Source organism: Gossypium hirsutum, chromosome A03 (assembly GCF_007990345.1).
Source record: "Gossypium hirsutum isolate 1008001.06 chromosome A03, Gossypium_hirsutum_v2.1, whole genome shotgun sequence".
Classification (NCBI taxonomy): Eukaryota; Viridiplantae; Streptophyta; class Magnoliopsida; order Malvales; family Malvaceae; genus Gossypium; species Gossypium hirsutum.
The window spans coordinates 93,027,733-93,048,154 of NC_053426.1; the positions used below are offsets into that span (position 1 = coordinate 93,027,733).

At 33.7% G+C, this 20,422-nt stretch overlaps 1 protein-coding gene across 2 annotated transcripts; it reads right to left on the reverse strand.

Annotated features, from left to right (window-relative positions):
• Nucleotides 1-12,109: 12,109 nt before the first annotated feature.
• Nucleotides 12,110-20,100, reverse strand: LOC107886452 (probable pre-mRNA-splicing factor ATP-dependent RNA helicase DEAH4). Of its 2 annotated transcripts, XM_016810411.2 has the most exons (16): nt 19,659-20,100; nt 19,432-19,524; nt 19,224-19,328; nt 18,909-19,126; nt 18,461-18,513; nt 18,193-18,309; nt 17,946-18,037; nt 16,811-16,897; nt 16,330-16,544; nt 16,068-16,160; nt 15,194-15,317; nt 14,604-14,751; nt 14,258-14,327; nt 13,324-13,481; nt 12,889-13,064; nt 12,110-12,762 (listed from the first exon to the last, which is right to left on the reverse strand). In XM_016810411.2, the coding sequence occupies exons 1-16, from the start codon at nt 19,856-19,858 to the stop codon at nt 12,609-12,611; spliced, it is 2,103 nt and encodes a 700-aa protein (XP_016665900.1). In that variant the 5' UTR covers nt 19,859-20,100; the 3' UTR covers nt 12,110-12,608. The 2 variants fall into 2 exon arrangements, with proteins under 2 accessions (XP_016665900.1, XP_040954440.1); XM_041098506.1 differs by lacking the exon at nt 19,659-20,100 and having other exon boundaries at nt 19,224-19,342.
• Nucleotides 20,101-20,422: the final 322 nt, after the last annotated feature.

The following is a 20,422-nucleotide window of genomic DNA, read 5'->3' on the forward strand; positions in this document are numbered from 1 at the left end:
TTATTGTTAGGCCTATTCAATATACTATCCCATTTATCACTTTATTGTATTTCTTAATGACAAAAGGAGAACAAGGGGTTTATTGTTCTAGTGCTCTTGGCATAAGCTTTTTCTCTTTGTTTTACTTCTGATCAACTCTTATGGTTATCTTCCATGAAAGGTGAGGAGGTCTTACCTTGACTTGCACAAAGGAGTGGCAAGGGTATAACAGTTGCCCCTAAGTCAATACTATGTTGACATCTCGAAGACTATCTTTAGCTCCACAGAGATTTTTCTCTTATTCCTGCTTGGTTGCTTCTTGTCTTTCAAAGCACCTTCTCAAGTGCACTCCCGAAGTTAGGCTAAAAAAACTCACTTTAGGATTGCAACTCCTTATACTACTAAAGATAAGCATGAAACCTTCTCCTACTCTTGCCTTTTGGCAATAACTTTCATTTTGATGGGCGATGAAAGAAAATGGAAATGTATGATAGTTGTTCCATTATTGGAATTGTGAAAAAGATTTATGATAAGCTTCTACAACATCGTTTTGACTTTGGTCCTCAAGTTCACCTTAGTGTTGATAGTGAATAGCATCTTGGTACCCTTGTTTTTTATGATGATGATGATAGTTCTCTAAGGGTAGAGACATAATTTTTTGTTTTTTTCCCATAAATGACACTAATTTTTATAACAATATAGTTATATAAAATGTTAGGGTGTACAATGGTGGTGGTTCACATCGTAGGTGATGTGGGGAACTGCTAAGGATAGAAGTTTGGGATGGTATTAGGAGGTTGGGAGAGGGATGTAGCTAGGTGTTTTTATTCTGGGTAGTTGAGTTTTTATCTATTTTATCCTTTTGGCTTAAGTGTTGAGAGGAGGTATCAATAGAGAGAGATTAGTTGGGTAAGAGTCTTAGTCATCAAACACCCTACTCCACGGTTGCAAGGAAGAGAGTGGTAAATTGTCAACTAAGAATAATGTTGGAGCCAATGTGAGATGATTAGATGGAGCATTACAAGACTTGGGAAGATAATAAATTAACGAGTTCCGACAAAAACTCTTCCTGTATATCTTTTGGGATTTCGCAGACCCGCCTTAAGTGAAATTTGTTGAGGTAAGGTTGATACTAAGCTCTTTGTGAAGCATTGAGGTTGAGCTTCAACCAGAAAGTGAACAAATTATTGCAACAAAGTGGAGGTTATCACCGTGTCCCTCCCTCTTGGAAACAAGCTTTAAACGTGGATTTGATCATTGATAATTGAATCCACAAACATAAAAAGCGAGTAGAAAACAACATAAAGTAAAAGGGGAAAAAAATAGTCGGTAGATAAAAGATGGTTAACTTCTGGAACTTGATTGATAAAAAAATCTTCTTAAAAAAATCGATTTCTAGCTACTTCTTCCTGTCTCTGTCTTTCTTTTTCAACCATTAAACAATGGTTTTCTTTTTGTTTTTGGTAAAGAAAAAAAGATTCTAAGCTTTTTTAATAATGAAAAATCTATCACATTTGACACGTGATGAGTTAATTCAACTTCCCCTATTTATATAAGATTTTAAGTTTGAAGAAAAAACCAAATATGCTTTGCAAGGAAAATGCATTTATTTATTATTTATACACTATTAGTAAAGATAAATTCAAGTTTATTTATTATTACCAAAGTTTAACATCTCCTTCACCTGTAATTATTTTATTAACTTTTCTCATCACATCATTTATAATTTTTTTAATTATTTAATCGTATTTCAATAATTTTTTCTATGTCATTAATACATAATTTTGATATTTTTTTACTCTAAACTCCGAATCTCGAATCTCGAATTTTGAACCTTGAACACAACATATTAAACCTCGAATCTTGAACACTGAACCTCAAAGCTCAAACCTAAACCCAAACATTGAATCCTAAACTCGAGTCTAAGTTCGCAATTCAAGCTCGAGTTTGTATTTGTGGTTCAAAGTTTAGGATTTGAGATTTGGGATTTAAAGTTTGGGGTCATAAATTCAAGATTCAAGGTTCTAAATTTGGGGTTCAGGATTCAAGGTAAAAAAAATTACTAAAATTATATATCAATGACATTGAAAAAAATTATTAAAATGCCATTAAATAATTAGAAAGATGATGTGGTAGAAAGGATCCATAAAATAATTTCTTATGAAAAGAAATTATCACCTCCCAAAAATTATAATTGACATAAATCATTATAAAATATAATTAAGTTAATAATTAGAATAACACATAAATTTAACCTAAAATAAATATAAATAAGACCCATGTATTTCAAGATTTAAATTGAAATAAAAATTTAAACCAAAAAAAATCATTTAAGCATGTTGAGACACAAACAAAAAATTTTAAAATTTCGTAAGATTCAACCTTATCATTAAATCAAGATAATATTTGATATATTTAAACATGAGTAATATACATATCATGAACCTATTATATTAATACAATTTATATAAAAAAATTCTAAACATGACATACATTTATTTGTGCTAACTTATACATGACTTTATTACTCAAAAATGTTGAAAATATTTTAAATTTATTAGAGTAGGTCGATTTTTGAAATAATTACGAAAATAGGTTGATTTAGAAAAAATGCTTCCAACTAGAAGCGTTTTTCCCCATGTTATACTAAGGTTCAGGGTTTCTAAGGTTTTAGGGTTTAAGATATTGAGATTAGGGTTTGAAAGTAGAATTGTGTTTAGGGATAGTTTTGGGTTTTAAATTTTAAACTAATAAAATATTTATAATAATAATTGTAATTATTGAATTCTATATTTAAAATATTAGTATTTACATAAATTGTATATTCAAATTTCATTTTTGCAAATCAATTTAAAATCGAAACTTGGAGTACTCGGTTTGGATGCAAAACTAGTTTTAAAATTTTTTGCCTTTTTTTAATCTTTGTTTGATTCGATATTTCAGTAAAATTTTTATCCAGTGCATTATTTTTTGCTAGATGGGTTCTGAAAATATATCCCGGGAACCCTGAAATATTTGAAATATTATGTGAAATTTCTCAATTAGTGAGGGTTGAAATTTGTAGAGACAAACGCTCCAAGTAGGATGCACTTCAGCAGAGGTACTAAAAGCGCTTCCAGCTAAGTTAGCATTGAAAACGCCTCAACTAGACGTGCTCTCAATACTTCTGTTGACAGTGCGCCCTACTTGGAGCATTTTGTCTCTACAAATTTTAACCCCCCACTATCCAAGGATTGTTTTTAGAATCAAATAGGAGGTCATGCCATGGGATATAAATGTAACATATTTTAGCCTCTGGTGCCATTTATGAGGAAATAAAATTTTTATAAGTTCAGAAGAATAGAAGTTCGCAGGGAAGGCATAAGTCGGAGTAACAATACTATTTGTATAAAAAGTAAGCATAAGCATTGATTTTTGTTGTTAATATTTATTTGAAGGATTATTTTTTTTCATAATGTTTTTTTTAACTTCTTTCGATAGAAAATTTGGTTCAAAATAAGTGGGCAGATTAATACTATTATTTATTACGACAGAAAATCCATGACACAGAGAACGACGTGGTTTTTTTATTGAAGAACACAACACAACTGACATTTAACCAGAACATATAGTTGCCAAAACTCTGGACAAGAATTAGGCAAAAAATCGTCGGATCCAACCAGATGAGAGTATTGTCTATTAAGTATCGATTTTATGCTTCGGTTGACCCTGTGAGATATGACGCTTTCATATCAAAGGTGCTAGGGGCTTGGAGGCGATAGTGCATACGCATATTGACAGCAGATCACCGTTTCTTCAGTTGTATATGGAATTTTCAAGGCCAGATGAAGGCCTTCAAACATTGACATCCGTTCCTGTTCGAAAGGGCAAAACGGTTGAAAACGCCGATAGTCCAACGACATAGTTGTGTGGTATGTTTACCACCTTGTTAAAAAGTTCACATTATGATATCCCAAAATCATCGATGGGAAGACACTTATTCGTCTCGACCTTATATTTCAACTGCGAGAGGCAGAACACCGAACAATTGGGTTTTTATGGTAGAACGAAATACATAACCCTTGCACGACACTCAGTTAGTGGATTAGACATGAACTTCGGTCAATCAATATTTAACGCTGGGAATACTTGCTGAGGAATGACATCAACTTCCACCGATTGACAATCGACCAGTGATTCTGGATGTTTTAACAACTACACGATAAGGGATGATGTACTCCCTACCGATGAGGGGGCATTCAACACGAAAAATATTAGTAGGTCAAATAATGAAAATGAAAATGAATCTGATTCCGATCCAATCTAAGAGCTCGGTGTCGACGGTTCAAAATTATTATTTTTTAAATCGAAGCCTGTTCCAACTGAACCAAAAGACGGTAAAGGGAGTGAAGTTGAAGAAGAAAAAGAAGATCCATGGTTCACAGTGTACTCACCTCCAGCGCACATGCACAATGTTGACCTATCGGCAGAAGATGGGTTAGAGTTTACAGAACTACCACACAGAAGACCTGGCCACGTAAGTTCTTTATAGAACTTGGGTGATTTGGAAGTGGGTAAGGAGTTTTTCCACTAAAGATAGTTTTGTCGCAGCAGTGAAGCGATACAACATCAAGATGATTTAGCCCTATGCACTGATGGGATAACAAGTGGACTTTCCGTCGGTGCTTGAAACATAGATGGCCTATACGTCATCGTCGGTATCGTTGTCATCAAAAAAGTAGATGGAATGGACATGTGATACAGTAGGGACAGATGTCTAAAAGTCCAACCTAGCATAGGATTAGAAGCAAAAAAATGTGGTGGAATATATGATGCTTGTGTGAAGATGATAGGGTTAGAATATGCATCAGAATAAGACGGTACATACTAATCAGTGTGTGGTGTGGGCATCGGTGATACGACTATCGATGTCGGTTCTTGCGTGAGCGCTAATGATAAACCTATCTCACTAATCTTTGGATTTAAAAGGGGTCGTCATGGCCTACTCGTATGGAGATGCCGACCCCTCGCCTCTTCCCCCAACAAATATGGCTGACAATAGATCCTAAACCATGGCATGTACCAATTATTCCACATGTTGATATGTTAGGAGTGGAATACCAATGAATTCTCATCTAGTCGCCGCAAGTCGATAGGATGTAAACCATCAATGTCTTAAGGTGCCACAGGAATCGATTGTCGAAATCTGAACTATCGCAACACTTTATCAATCTCGTGCATCTCGACAATATCGTATACTATCAATGGGGCCTTCAAGTGCCAGGTGTTTAGATTCACAAAGAATTCTTCAAGGATGACTTCTCAAATTGTTAGATCCTCGTATGGTGTACATTCAAACTATATTAACGTGATAAAAACATTAGTTATATATATACTACTAAATACAAAATTGACTACGTTAATATTATATAGTTCAAATTTAAACCAATAGATACCTTATCTTCCGATTTAATAGAAGTCGTATATCTTGAAGCTCAATAGGTAATCTCACGTGACTCGACCCATGGTTCCACATATTAAAATAACTCGTTAGCATAATAATTTAAATTTAAATCATTTTATTATGATAATATCTAATGAATTTTACTTTATTATGAGTGGGAATGTATACAGGTAGTTCGTTCGAAGACGTAAAAATGGCAGCCGATATAGTGCCCATGATTGCAGTAGTAGAATGCAACCACCGATTTTGATTTTTCGTGGTTGCATCACCCGGCACATCTCTTGGTACAATGTCACCAACACAGGGGACCCCAACTAAGTTCGCCCGCTCCTCTAAAGTCGACGAGTTTCAGCAGTCACCTTAGATGAATTAGTGTTCGTGACTTATCCAACATTAGGATGCCTCCGATGCTCTAAAGGATGTACGCCCCAACATGTCGTTCTCTTTCGACTTCAATCAAATCCTCATCCAACCTCACGAAATTTATTCGTAACCAACTCATTTCGATCTGACCTCCGTAAATCGTCTCATACGCCTCCCCAATTAGCAGAGTGAACAGACCCGGTAACTACCGACCCATCCACTGATAACCCCAACTGTAAATGCACATCCTCCAGAATGATAGTACACTCGCTGCATGGAAGATGGAATGTGTGCATCTTGGGTCTCCACCACTCCACAACTTACACCCCCTATCTACAAAGGCCACGTGCCAAAAATCAGCTTCCCTCAAGTAAGGTTCGATCAACGATGATGGAGGAGTGGGTAGATTACGGATATAGCATTGTAAAAATCGATCTTCTGCCTAATTACGTAAAATATATACAAAATATTAAGTGAAAATATAACAATGAACTAAAAAAATTAAACAAAATTGAAATTTATTAAAAATATTCTTACCATTTGCAATTAATTGAAGAAAATGTACTTGTCATCATGACGTATTAGAGAACCGACCATTGCTCATTATAGAACATGAATTAATTTTTAATAAAAAAATATTTTCAAAAAATATTAATAAAAATTCTAATAAAAAATATAATCTAGATAGAAATAGAATTTAAGTAATAAATTTAGGAGAGAATTTTGAGAGAATATTGTGAGATGAGTAAGGGTGGAGGTATTTATAGGTTTTATTTTTTATTTTTTTATTTACAGTTGGGGGGTTGGGGGGCAATGGCTATTTTAATTTCTAGCTAGAAACGTTTTACTGGTAACAAGCGAAAAGCGCATCCAGTTGGAAGTGTTTTTTTGCATTTCACCTGAAAACACTTCCAGCTGGAAATATTTTCCTTAAATCGACCTACTCCTGTAATTATTTAAAAAAATCAGCCTACTCTGATAAATTAAAAATATTTTTTATATTTTTAAATAATAAAATCCTTATACATGTTAATATGTTTAGAAAATGAGGAATTTGAAACTTTATTTCTTGGAAGGGCCACTCACATGGCCTAATAATATTAAACCATCCAAACCTAGCTAAGTTAATACTTTTGTATGTATTATCACCAAGCACATGTAAATTGGACATTTGTATGATTTTTATATTATAAGATTTTGAGAGTAGCTTTTGCTTTTGGGTTTCCCATAACCATAAAATTAGTGACATTACAATGTATTATTAATTAATATCTTAATGTATATTCAATATTATAAATCCGATTAAATATGTTCTTTTGAGTTTATCTTATCTCATTTGCAATTAACATCATCCCCAACAACTACCAATCATATAGGGTTACATATATATTAAAATCAATTTTAAGATAATATAATGGTTAATTTTACACAATTTAAATTTTCAATATCAATTTTTTTAAGATAATGTATTATGCTTAAATTATAGAAATACACCAAATGTTTTATGTGTAATGTAGGTATGTTTCTATTGTATCAAAATGAAAAATTAAAACTCTTAAATATTTCTATTTATTTAATGTTTATGTGATCTCAAGTTTTATATGTAACTAGAAACAACACCCCGTGGGAATTTTTATTTTTTATAATTTATTTAATTAGTAGTAAATAATATTTTTAAAATAAAAAATTGAATAAATATGATTTATCTAAAATATTATTTTTGATTTTATAATATTTTATTTTATTTTGTTAATTATAAATTTATGAGATAGTCTAAGATTAGGCATGTATCTTTTATTAGCTTGCAAGTTAAATTTATCGATTGGACATTTTAAAGACATCATTTCTTTAAATATATTATCTAATTTAAATTTAAAATAAAATTTTAATAAAATTTTAGATGCAATTAATCTTAAACTTTACTAGCTAGTAAATGTATAAATCAATCACTTCAAATGTATCATTAAAAATTAAATTTGAATATTTTATTAGTTTATCAAACATGAAATATAAATAGATCATCAAGTAATAAAATATTATTTAAGCTTATTTAAATGAGAAAATAAAATATTTAAAATTTAAAGTTTAAAATTATCAATTGAATCAACCACTTAAAATAAAATAATTTTTTAAATACTTTTAATAATTGGTCAGACTTTTATTATTAATTATAAATTAATAGAATAATGAAAAGTTCTCTAAACTTAATCTAATAAAAATATTTAAAATGAAATAAAAAAAATAAAAATGAACCTGACAAAATATTCAATATCAAAATCGATGATTTAATAAGTTAGTTCAATTTAATTAAATAAATTATTAAAAATTCATATAAATAAACATAGAGAGAATAGATTCAATCACTTGTTTAATAGGTTTTTTGAGTCAATCAATTTAATTTTTTACTTTAATCAATTCTCAATTTAATTGATCGATCCAATCCAATTTAATAAAAAGTACACGAAAAATTTTAAAAGAAAATGAAATAAAATAAAACAGGCATCACAAAATCAAGCTGAAACATGTAAAGTAATTTTCATGTATCTATTTTAATAGTAGTTATAGATTATAGATATGAGATCATTGAAGAAGTTTAAAAGACTTGTGGTTGAACTTGAAACGTGCAGGAGCCAGGAGGGTTAGGTTAATCCTAAAGTGAGTCCAAGAAAATTACAATTCAATACATCATCCAGAATGATTAATACCCATCATGATCACTGGTTCCCTTGCTTATTTGACCCACAGCTTTAATTCTCAACAGCTTGCTACGGAGGATGAAAGTGAAACAGCCTGGATATGGTGGCATCCTATATCAACCTGAAATTTAGTGTCTCTTTTCGGATTATTATTCTTAACTTTAATCTATTTTCACATTAATTTAAAATTTGTAAATAGTTTTTTTATGTAAAAAAACAAAACGTTAAAAATCAGTAAAACTGAATGTTGCGAAAAAATGACGAAAAGAAAGATTCAAACTGACACTGAAAAATAAATACGATGAAAAGTGAGTTTTAGTAGTTGTTAGGATTGTTTTAGAGAAATTTACAAGAGAATTTAAAATAAGCTAAAAAGATTAAAAAGCTCCATTTATAAGCCTCAAAAGAGGTTATTAATGCACAATTATAGAAAGAAAAAAAGAGTGAACTTGCTACAAGTATTGGATAATGCAATTTAAACAAATTACAAATGCTAGAAATCTTACACGCATATGCGTGTACAACACTTTAAAAATAATATATAATAAATAATAAACATATGATTTAATCATAATAACATATGAAATATGTATGATATTAAAAAAAATTGAATTACAAATAAAACTAAATTTCAACACATAAATATATCATATTAATATGACGTCATTAAAATGAAGGTAATAAATTGCGCATATTAAAATAAAAACGTATGAAAACACTAAATTGAAACTTTGGTTGAGGGTCAATTTATAATTTTATTAATACAATTGGTGTGGGTTCAAATCCCACCATATTTTTATTAGTTTTTGTTTAAATAAAAAGACTAAAATACCCTCAAATAGTATAACCTATTTTAATTTCAAAAAAGCATTTCTATAATTTTTCTAACCGAGTTGGTAATTCGATTAAGGGTGGCACTAATTCAATAAAATACTTAATAAATAGTACGCATTACATGAAAGTTTCACTTAGATATTATTTCTAATAAACAAAGTGTTACTTGTATGTTTAAATATAAGAGTACCTTTTGTTTTACTAGGAGGAAAACAAACATTTCATTGAAAGGTAAAGTTAAAAGTGTACATTTTAATAATATCTATATTCTAAGTCTTCAAGTTATACTTTCTAAGACATTTCAATAATGGAGTAATTTAGGAATCTTGCCAACCTTTTAAGGTTTTTTTTTGTTTATTTACGAAAAAAAGGTTCACTTCATAACATAAACACAATCAAAATACAGAACAACAATGACATTCAACCAAAGACAATGATTCTAAACATAAGCGGTCAACTCTTCTAAAAGCATAAATAGAGGAGGGATCATTACCATTCACATAGGTGTTAGCATTAATGTTTTCCACTAATGAAAAACATTAGTGCGTATGATCTTCATTACCGAATGGCTTCCATTTTTACTAGAAATCTTGCTTACAAGAATGGGAGAAAAACAATAAAGCACATTTTGGGAAAGAGCCAAGCATCAACAAATGCTAGTCGGGAGATGCCGGAGGAATCCGAAAATTCGAGCCACCCCAAACAGGTCAGCCACCAGCGCACCAAGCCCAAATCAGCAACCATACAACTACTACAGAAGACGGCGGAAATCTAGGAATATGACGGAACAAAACAAAAACAAACTTTTGAAGGTAGTTACACAACTTTTACATGGTTGCATGTATTTCCAACAACATTTTTAAGTAATTCAGAATTATGCACGCTATTGCATGTCAAGAGCATCCCATGTTATAGAGTGGTTCATCAAGAAGTGTTGAAACCAAGATAAAAAGTATAAAAGCATTAGTAATAAAAATAAATATTTACTTCCATCTAAAACGAATGTGTAACTTGTAACATTAAAAGAAAAAGAACTCCAATGAAAATATATACTACGTTTTTCTTTGGAACAGCCGAATATTTGAAAAAAAAAATGCTGGTGGATGATCCTCGTTTTGGGAAAGCGGCATTGGCATGGATACAATAAACAGGCAGTGAGAGTGCTTTTGGGGTCCCAATGCTTCCATGCGTCAGTAGAAAACAAAAATGTATGGTGTACCAAATTTAGCACTAACAAATCCTTGATTCTACCCTTTTCAGCATTCACTGACGGATCTATTTCCCACTCAATTATCTATTTCACTGAATTTCAAGTGCAGCATAGATATATATTGCATCATGGTGTGTATGTGTCCTTTCGTCACTGTTATATGGTGATGGGTTGGGTAGCAAAAGCCATAAATACCTTGTCCAGTAATTGGTTGGGGACAAATTTTTTTGAGACTTCTTCACTTGTTGCAATCAATCTTTGTTTCTAAAGAAACTTTTTAAAGTTATCATCATTACATAAAGACACCGGTTGAGCTATATTGTAGACCTGGGTAGGCATAGAAGACCTGCCTATATAGCAATGTAGTAGCCACGAACTACAAACAAAACCAAACTGGTCCAACTATACAAAGCGGAGAAAACTGTTGAAAATCTATGCCTCATACGAGACAGTCTCCAAAGACAAGTAAAACCTACCACTCTATTACAAAGAAAAGGATTTCCATTGCCTGAATCAGTCTTACCCGCCAATAACAACATTAACCCAACACTCTCAGCCGTAAGGAGGCAGACCCTTGATGTGAGTCTTTATACACATCCTTGCTGTCATGGAAGTGGAAATTTCTTTAACCTAAAACAACAAAAATTCAATGGAAACCCAACCAAAATCGAGTTCCCGTGAAATTTCAACAGAAAATGCCACTAAAAACTAGAAAAATCAAGTCACCACAAGACTAGAGCGTCATGACTATCATCACATGACATCAAAGCATGACTCAAGCCATGGACCATAGAAAGATTATTATTCCATGACCTGTCCACTTCCTACCGAAATAAATGAACAAAATCTGCTTCAGGGAGACGACCGAGGGCAATGGGTGTATGATGATCATTTGTTCAACGGCCATACAATCGGCCACCAAAGTGCAACCGAAAAACAAAAGAAACTTTCGGCTGTAGTCTAAACTTTGTCACTCAAGACCTCCAACTATATATTCGAGCAGTTACATGTTTCAGCCAAGAAAACACAAGAGAATCGAGAAAGACTTGAATTCAGGAAAGATTAAGTGGAGAAAGTGAGGGAAAGCAGAATTCACTGATGGTCTCAATTGACCAGCTGCATTGCTGAATGGTGTAGTAGTAGCAAGGCGGAATGGTAAAGGGAGAGTTTCCTAGGGTTTCCTACGTAGTATGTCTCTTCTCTATCCTGAATATAAAATTTGCTTATGGAATATGGAGTTTACCCCCAAAGATTAACCCACGTTCTCCATCCACCAACTCCTTGCACTGTGATTAGAGGAATTAATAAAATGAGTTTGTTGAACGAAATTAGAAATTAATTCAATTTATTCATGTAGTTTACCTTTAGGCAGCACCGGCAGCTATCAAAAAACCTCGGCCTCACAAAACCAGCTAAGTCTTTTAAATTAGAACTGCTTATTTTCCTCCCACAACACAAGTATTGAATTTGAACAAGTTATCCCCCAAAAAAAAGCATTAAAAAAACCTACTTTATACTAACCAACATTTTTTTTGGTAAAATCTAGTATTCAACATGTATTCAACCATGAAAATAAAAACACAATCATCAAACATTCCTCTTTTCTGTCATTAAAATTGACTGTATTAAAACAAATGGGGTAAAACACTTCCAGAGTACAACTATTTATGAGGAGAACGGTAAATTTGACCTTTGGGTACAAGTTCAGGGCAATGCTAGCCTTTATCCCTCCTTCAGTTTCATCTGTGGAGGCAAGTAATATATTCAAATTATAAGGTTATATAGATTAATCAAGAATCACATCCAAACTCTTGTGATTTGTCTGAAGGAACAAAGAGCGTAATCTTGCCTCCCACCAACGCATATTGTGGCCATACTCTCATTTAACAAGGTCCTCTATAAGCATCAAGGAATGTATAAAGCTCACATGCCATCAGCAAAGTGCTAAAGAATAGATAGTGGGAACCGGAAAATCAAAACGCACATGATTCTCAGTCCCACCAGCAATTCTGAAAATTGGAATGTCCACTGAGTAATCAAGTAGCTCCCACTGCACTGATCCGTTAACACATAATACCTGACCTCATTTCTTTCCCTTGCGAGCAAGAAAACGTTCCCTTGCTGCCTGAATTTTACTTTCCTGCTCTTCTGGAGCTGTAACGATGACAGCTTCCTTCTTCAGCAAGTCTGACTTGTTTCCCTCAGTAATCTCTTCTACATGACCCAATCCACCACCACTTCATGAAAAAAGAAAAATGTTAAAGCCAAACTATGTGCTAAATCTTTTTTGATAGAACAAGGGGCTTAGTCTTAGATCAGAAAACAAGAGCATTATCTTTATATAAGTCTCAAATCTGATTTACCTTAATTTCCTGACATCAAGTTTGTCAAGTTTCTCTAAAATTGGTATCACCCATTGACGCTCTACAGCACACACATTCCGCATATATGGGCGTGAGGTAGCAATAAGTTCGTGGTAGACAACATAATTTGGATATAATCCATCATCATCTGGCTTTAGCACAGAGGAAGGATGCACCTAACATCAACAATAATTGCTTTTAGTGACAGTTCAACAACAATATACTTGAAAGATCAAGATTCGTCAATTGTTTCAAACTTCGATGCTCAATGCTACTGCTTTTCATAATCTAAACTGGATAATGTTCAAATTTTCTTTGGTATCTATGTATGTCTTCAAACCCAATTTTAAACCAAGGAATTGTAGCCACCTAATCCATATGATGCTCTCTCAAGCAATAAAACTACCACAAGGTTAAATTACAAAAAATTGATACCTGCACTAGTTGGGGCTTAAAACCCAGTGTTCGAAAGCCATTATGATGCCTCATCCGCTCAGCAAGCTGACTTGCAAAGCCAATGGACAATGCCTTCCTCAAATTCCTATAACTCTGGCGTCTTTTCTGATTTTGATTCACTCGTACATCTGAGGACCCTGTTTTTCAGATGCATAAGTCGTTACAGCAATAAAGAAACTTCGAGGTAGAAGGAAAATGGCAAAGACAGGGAGACTGGGTTAATGACTGCAAAATTTCTGAAGAAAGACGTGCAGGGATTTTTCAATAATGTTTATCTACTCTGGATCGGGAAGCTAAGGCTACTTACAATAATCTGACTCTATTCCCATATCAGACATCTGTCTGATGCACATCTGAATATGGGTATGGAGATATGACCCTCCAAAAACGCTCCAAATACACAGAAAACTTAGAAAAAAAAAGATTAAGCACACCCTCTTAGAAAACATACCCACACCCCGGTACACAAACTCAAGTCTGAGTAACATAGAACGCTACTATGCTCCCAAGATACTATTTCAAGCATAAATCTCTTCTCTAGGAACCGGACTTAAGGGTGCAGAAGGTCAAAGACATCAAACCAGTGTTGTTTGAACAGGACCACACCAGCCAGTCAGACCGGTTGGACTGGGAATCGGCCGGGGGGCCAATCTAGAAAATGGCTTTGAACCGGTTAGATCGGGAACCGGCACACTGGTTGAACCGGTATTTTTTAACTTTTTTTAAATTTTAATAGTTTTTTAATCGGACCAGCAGCCTGACCGGTTTGACCACCGGTCTGGTTTAAAAAACATTGCATCAAACACATCTACTTCTGGTTGAACATTGAGTGGTAAATATGCAAAATAAAGCCAAGTCAAATTAACAAAGGCAAAATCTCCAAAAATCACCGCTAAGTCAAATCAATGCTGACCTTTTGCTATCTTCTGCATTATCTGCGATAACTGCTTTCGAACTTCTTTGACAAACATCATTCCTCGCACCTAAAATTAGTTGTTCCAAATATGTTATTCATATTTAGCATGAGAATAATATCAAAGATATTCCGTCATTAATGTATCCAGAAAATCTAGGGCAGTTCTGCTAATCACAGAAAGATCCATCTGAAAATAGAACAACATGTTATGCACGCGCATCAAGTACTTGGGGCAGATTTTTTATCATTGTTCCAAGAAAAGCATTAAACGATCGGAATGACATGCCTAATGTCTTACTGTTTCTAAATGCATGTTTTCTCAATTGGAAGATAAGAAGCATACCTGTAAGTCATAATCTTTGCACCAACCAATATCGTAATCATTTTCATCCCAGCATTCATAGATCTGTAACAACTGGATGTGATCACCAAAACCAGAACCATCAGGAAGTTCCAAAGGAGGGTATTTTCTTTTCTTCTCATTATTCTTGCTGCAGTAAGAGAAAATTTTAAGTTATTTCAAATTACAAACTATCATTAAGCATTAGAAGTGAAAAACAACTTTGCAAATATGGAAATACAGACTTCATTTTGATGGAATTTGGATATCATTAGCCCCCAACCACCCATCCCCCAAAAATCAGATCTGTCAAAATAAAATGAAGTAATTTCATTTTCCTTCCAGTTAATCAAATGAGTCTTGAAGAAAACTTGTAGAACTGCGGATACTAGACCAAACACATAAATGACCTAAAAGTTTTTGGTTTTGCCAAATAAGGTACTACATCAGCATGCAGTAGCTACAAATTACAATTTGTACAGTTTAGGGAACATTTAAGTTCAACTAGCTGCCTGGAAGTTAAAGATAATAGGAAAAGCTATAGTCGCCATCTTTATAATAGACAATCTCATAAACACTTTCAATGAAATAACCTTCGACCAGGAAGCAAATTTGTTTCGGCTGATAACATGGCTGCAACAGTCAGAGCCTGGGATAAGCAACCATATTCATTTGCCTCAATTAAGGTTCTCGAAAGTGAAGGTTCCAATGGGAGCTCTGTTGTTCAGTGAGCACACATGCAAAGTAGAGCAGTTTCAGACAGGGAAGAAAACACTAAGAATATTATTTTATGCATACAAGTCATTAAGATAATATGCCACAAAGAATAGCGATTAACCAAGACAAAAAGTATTTAAAGGTACATAAAATTCATTAGTATTATAATAGACAGTAACTCATGCTTGCCAATTCTTGACATGAGTTAACTAGGAATCAATGAAGGTGACCATTCTGAGACAGGTTTCATGAAAAGGGCTTGTAATAGATCACCAGGAAGTTGACTGCACCCAAATTCATATCTTCCAAGGCCATTCCTTGTAAATAAAATTCCTTAACATCTTAATAGACAGGAACTCAAGTTTTCTAGTTTGAGACATGAGTTAACTGAGAACCAATTGAAAGGGTTAGTTTCATTCCAGGAAAATACAATTCCTTAGAATGGTAATAGACAGTAGTAGGCTTTCTAGTTCAAGACATGAGTTAACTAAGAATCAAAGAAGATGGCCATTTTGAGTTTACTTCCATGAAAAGGGTTGGTAATTGATCAAAAGGAGGTTGACTCTACTCAAATTCATATCCACCAAGGTCCCAGTTTGAGGTGCTACATCCATAGAAATCATATCCGCAACTGAGGCCAAAAAAAAAAAAAAACCAGCAACTGCTACCAAATTAAGCATGCATTTATCAACTAATGCCAACATACTTAGTAAGCATGGTAATACTTGGAAAGCAAGTTTGAAAGCTTACCGGCCATTGTTCGCCCAATACTAGTTATCGATCCATTTTCATCAATGGCATCAATCAGATATAGTTGCTTTAGAGCATCTTCTAATGACTCGGCTACAGTTAAACCAAATATTTAATCAATACCTCAATTCTAAAGAGAAACATCGTCAGAAACTGTAAAATATAGATATTGACAGAATGAAAATTTTAAACAGTGACACTCAAATGCTTGTTCTTTCTTTATGCCATAAGAAAATTGAACACAATAAGAATGCATTCTTACTAGAAGGGGGGTCAAGAAAATCAAACTTCAGAATATCAATATCAGGGAGGTCCAATGACTTTAGATAAAGAACACTGCCAGCAAGAGAAGATCGCTGTATTTCAGGAACTGTTACATCAAGGAAATCATCATGGTAAACCCTGGATGGGTATAAACGGTAACACTTCCCGGGACGTGTTCTTCCGGCTCGTCCAGCACGTTGATTAGCTTGTACCCTCAAAGAACAAAAAAAAAAAGATTCAGAAAGAAGGGAAAAAAGTTATTGGCAAGAATACTAACAATTCATCATCACTGAAGTGAGAAAAGAAAGATAAGAACATAAATTTGTTTGATGCAAAATAAGAGTAAAACTTAGATCATGCAAGAAAGCCTGAACTTGCAAACAAATAAAGACCAAAAAGAATCACAACTGTAAGTTGTGCTACTAGGAACACATGAACATGCTGCAAAAGCCAAAAGAAACATTAAGTCATCCACTTACTTGCTAATTTGAACAACATCAAGGGAATACATTCCAGTTGCTGGGTTATATTGCCGTTGCTTCACGTAACCAGAATCAATAACATACCTATCAATGTACAGATAATTACTTTCGAGAGAAGCAATCAACATATCAATGCAATTGATCATTAACTGAGACCAAGTGCAAAAACAGGTGGTAGAATTAGGCATACAGTAAAATGCATCACAATAATATAGTTACCATTGGACCATATACAGGTCTTAATGCGTAGTGGGACCCTTAAGACCAAATTTCAGTGCCTTCCTCAAGGTAGAAAATCGTAAAATTAAGAAGCAACAGGAACAAGATAGTAAACTAAACTAAAACACTGTGATTTGATTGGAACAATTAAGAAACACTCTACCATTGATATGTTTGATCCCTTATAGAATTACAATTATAATACAAAAGCCCTCCACTAGAAATTCAGAATAGCCTTGTCTCTGTTATGTCTCTATTTTACTAGATTATTTTGGACATGGAAACCAAGGACTGCAGTGCTTCTTTGTTTATATTTGTTCATTTTGTTAAACCTACATAATCATGACAGGGTAATTGGTTTGCTAAAAGTAGAAGTATTCGCATGCTCTAGGCAAATTAAGAAAGAAAATGCTGGTTTATAAAGACCAAAATTGAGGGGTTTTTTACATATTATTAACACTCATTTAATTCGTTATCTACACCGTCTTCTATTCAGGAGGATTAAAAAACTAAAAGAAGAGCAAGACTGACAACAACCTGAACCTAATACTCTTCGACTTTAATGCTCTCCATCTCCATAGAAGAATCAGTCAAAAGTGTTGCAACAGATAAAAAGTCACTGATATTTGCAATGATTCTAAGGAAATTACATCACCATATAGCCAACTTATCAGTGCATGCTCAGATGCTCTAATAACACGTGAACAGTTAGAAATTTTAAATAGTGGATGCTAAAACCTTTCCACCCAGGTTAAGAAAGTTTTAACCTGATCAAGGCTATCAAGATGTAAAAGAAGAATTGGAGTAGAAACAAGTAATTTGGGCAAGGCGGGTGGTCAAATTGTGGAAATTAAATTAACAGAACAACAGAAAGCACTGATAAGCAACATTTACAAGTATCAAGTTTCCTTACACAACACCATCAACTGTCAAAGAAGTTTCAGCTATGTTTGTGGCAACAACAAAACGCCTACAGTTTGGAGGGGGAGGACTGAATGCACGCACCTGTTGGGTCATAGCCAAAAAAATGTCAGCCACAAAACTACGGAAATTCAATACTACTAATATCTACATCTCAAGACAATCTAGCTTAAGTTAATTTCATTTCCTATGGGGCAAAGGAGGCAGAGATGAAAAGAAAATTTGAGACAAAACTATACCTGCATTTCAGGTGGCAATGAACCATGGAGAGGAAGAATGATAGCATCCATGCAGGAGCCTTCCTCTAGACTTCGAACTTTATCCTCCAGCTTTGATACCAACTTCTCTATATCATCCTATAAATGGCCACTCAACTTTAAAAGAATCAGTTAAAATCATCAATGAATCAATGTTATAACCACGAAAAAGATAAAAGTTAAATCCGCAAAGAATGCCACCCCATGAAGTGAGAGAGAAAAGAGAGAGAGAGAGAGAGAGAAAGCTTGCCTGTCCAGTCATGAATATTAGGATGTCACCTTCTGGTTCCCGAACATGTATATCTGCCAAAACAATTGCTTAGTAAGATCTCATATGACCAAAATATGATAGCCAGGAAATCCAGAAACCCAAAGTTTTCCCTGCAAATCAAGGTTAAGGTACAGCTGATGGGAATTGTGTCTTAACGCCTTAGACATTTAGTTGCACGACTAAAGTACATCAAAAAAACTATTTATCAGTAAATTCTTAATGGATGCCAGAGGGGATAAAAGTCATCATACAAGGAACCAAAAAATCCTAGTGCTTCTTTCTACATAACCATGTAACTACAGCAAATCTGGGCATATGAAAGCAACCACATCACAAGCCTAGCTAAACAACAAGGACTGGCCAGCATATATACATAATAAAAGATTGCAACAACTGAATATGTGATAAAGATAAACTCACACCATACCCATAGCTGTTTTTAGTGAAGACTCAAGATAGCTTATAGGTCGCTCCTTGCTGTAGAATATTTCCACAGGAAATAATTTTCCAGGGACAGTTAACAAGGGACAATCTGAAAAGAACTTTGACACTTTTTCACCATCAAGGGTTGCTGACGTGATCAGAACTTTTAAATTGGATGCACGTCTTCTAACCAAGCGTTTCATCAACCCCAGCAAAATATCCCTGAGAAATTTAAGATTCTATAAGTACAGCATCAACAAAATGAAAAGGACACAATCAAAGTATAGATAATAGAAACAGCATACAAGGTGAGCCTTACGTATTCAAACTCCTCTCATGAGCCTCGTCCAGAATAATTACAGAATACTGATTCAGTTCCGGATTTGACAGACTTTCTCGAAGAAGCACTCCATCAGTAAGGTATCTACAACACCATAGCTAAGAAACCAATAAACTTGGCAATTGCAATGCCAACAACAACACGCACTGAAACAAAAAACTATACTAATTAAGCTAAAATGTATTACTTGATTTGTGTTCTTTCGGAAGTTCTATCTTCAAACCGAATAGCATAGCCTACTTCTTCCCCAAGTCGAACACCAAGCTCCTGCGCAACTCGCCTAAGCGCATAAAATAGTTAGAATAAAAGGATTTATTCAATTTCCTTGAACGACAAAACGCCAAAGTATCAGCAAAAATTACATGTTTCGAATTCCTAAAGCATTCCAGTTCCTAGTTAGCTTTGGAACAGTACCTCGAAACAGATACGGCTGCGACGCGACGGGGCTGAGTGACGGAAACGATTCCGGAATTAGTGTATCCCTTGCGGTGGAGCATCTGAGAGAGCTGCGTGCTCTTTCCCGAACCGGTCTCTCCTATGATCACCACCACTGGATTTTGGTCCACTGTTTCTACTATCTTCTTCTCGAATTGCACGATTGGAAGATTCGCCATTGATTATATTCAACAAGTTTCTTCTTCTTCCCTTCTTTCCAAATTGATCCAGAGTTTTAGGGTTTTAACCAATTTTCTTTAGAGCGTTTTTCTTTTTTGGGATAATTTGAAAATGTTAAGGACCGTTTTTGAGTATTTGCATTTTGTTCATTTGATTATGCATTCAACTTGGTTTCAAAAAAGTTAAAAAATACTTGAATTTCATTTTAAAGGTCAATTGGTGAGCTTCAACACAGGATCTATCGATAGGTAAAATAGCATTCATCGCGAGTAAAAGGAATATATATTTTAAATTTAAGCTGATTTGATTAGTGATGTCGAAAGTTGAAGAAAAAAATTATTCAGTTTATAATTTCGAAACATTTAAAATTATTTCATTAAAAAAAGTAAATCATAGAAGAGGTAGAGAAATTTATCCTTTCAATTAGTGTATACAAAGATGAATTTAATAAGCTAATGATTTAAATCAATCCTTTCAAATAATTTAGTGATCATTTTATAACTTTTTAAAATTAAATTACCAAAATGTAAACTTATTAATAATTTAATTTATGTTAAATGTAG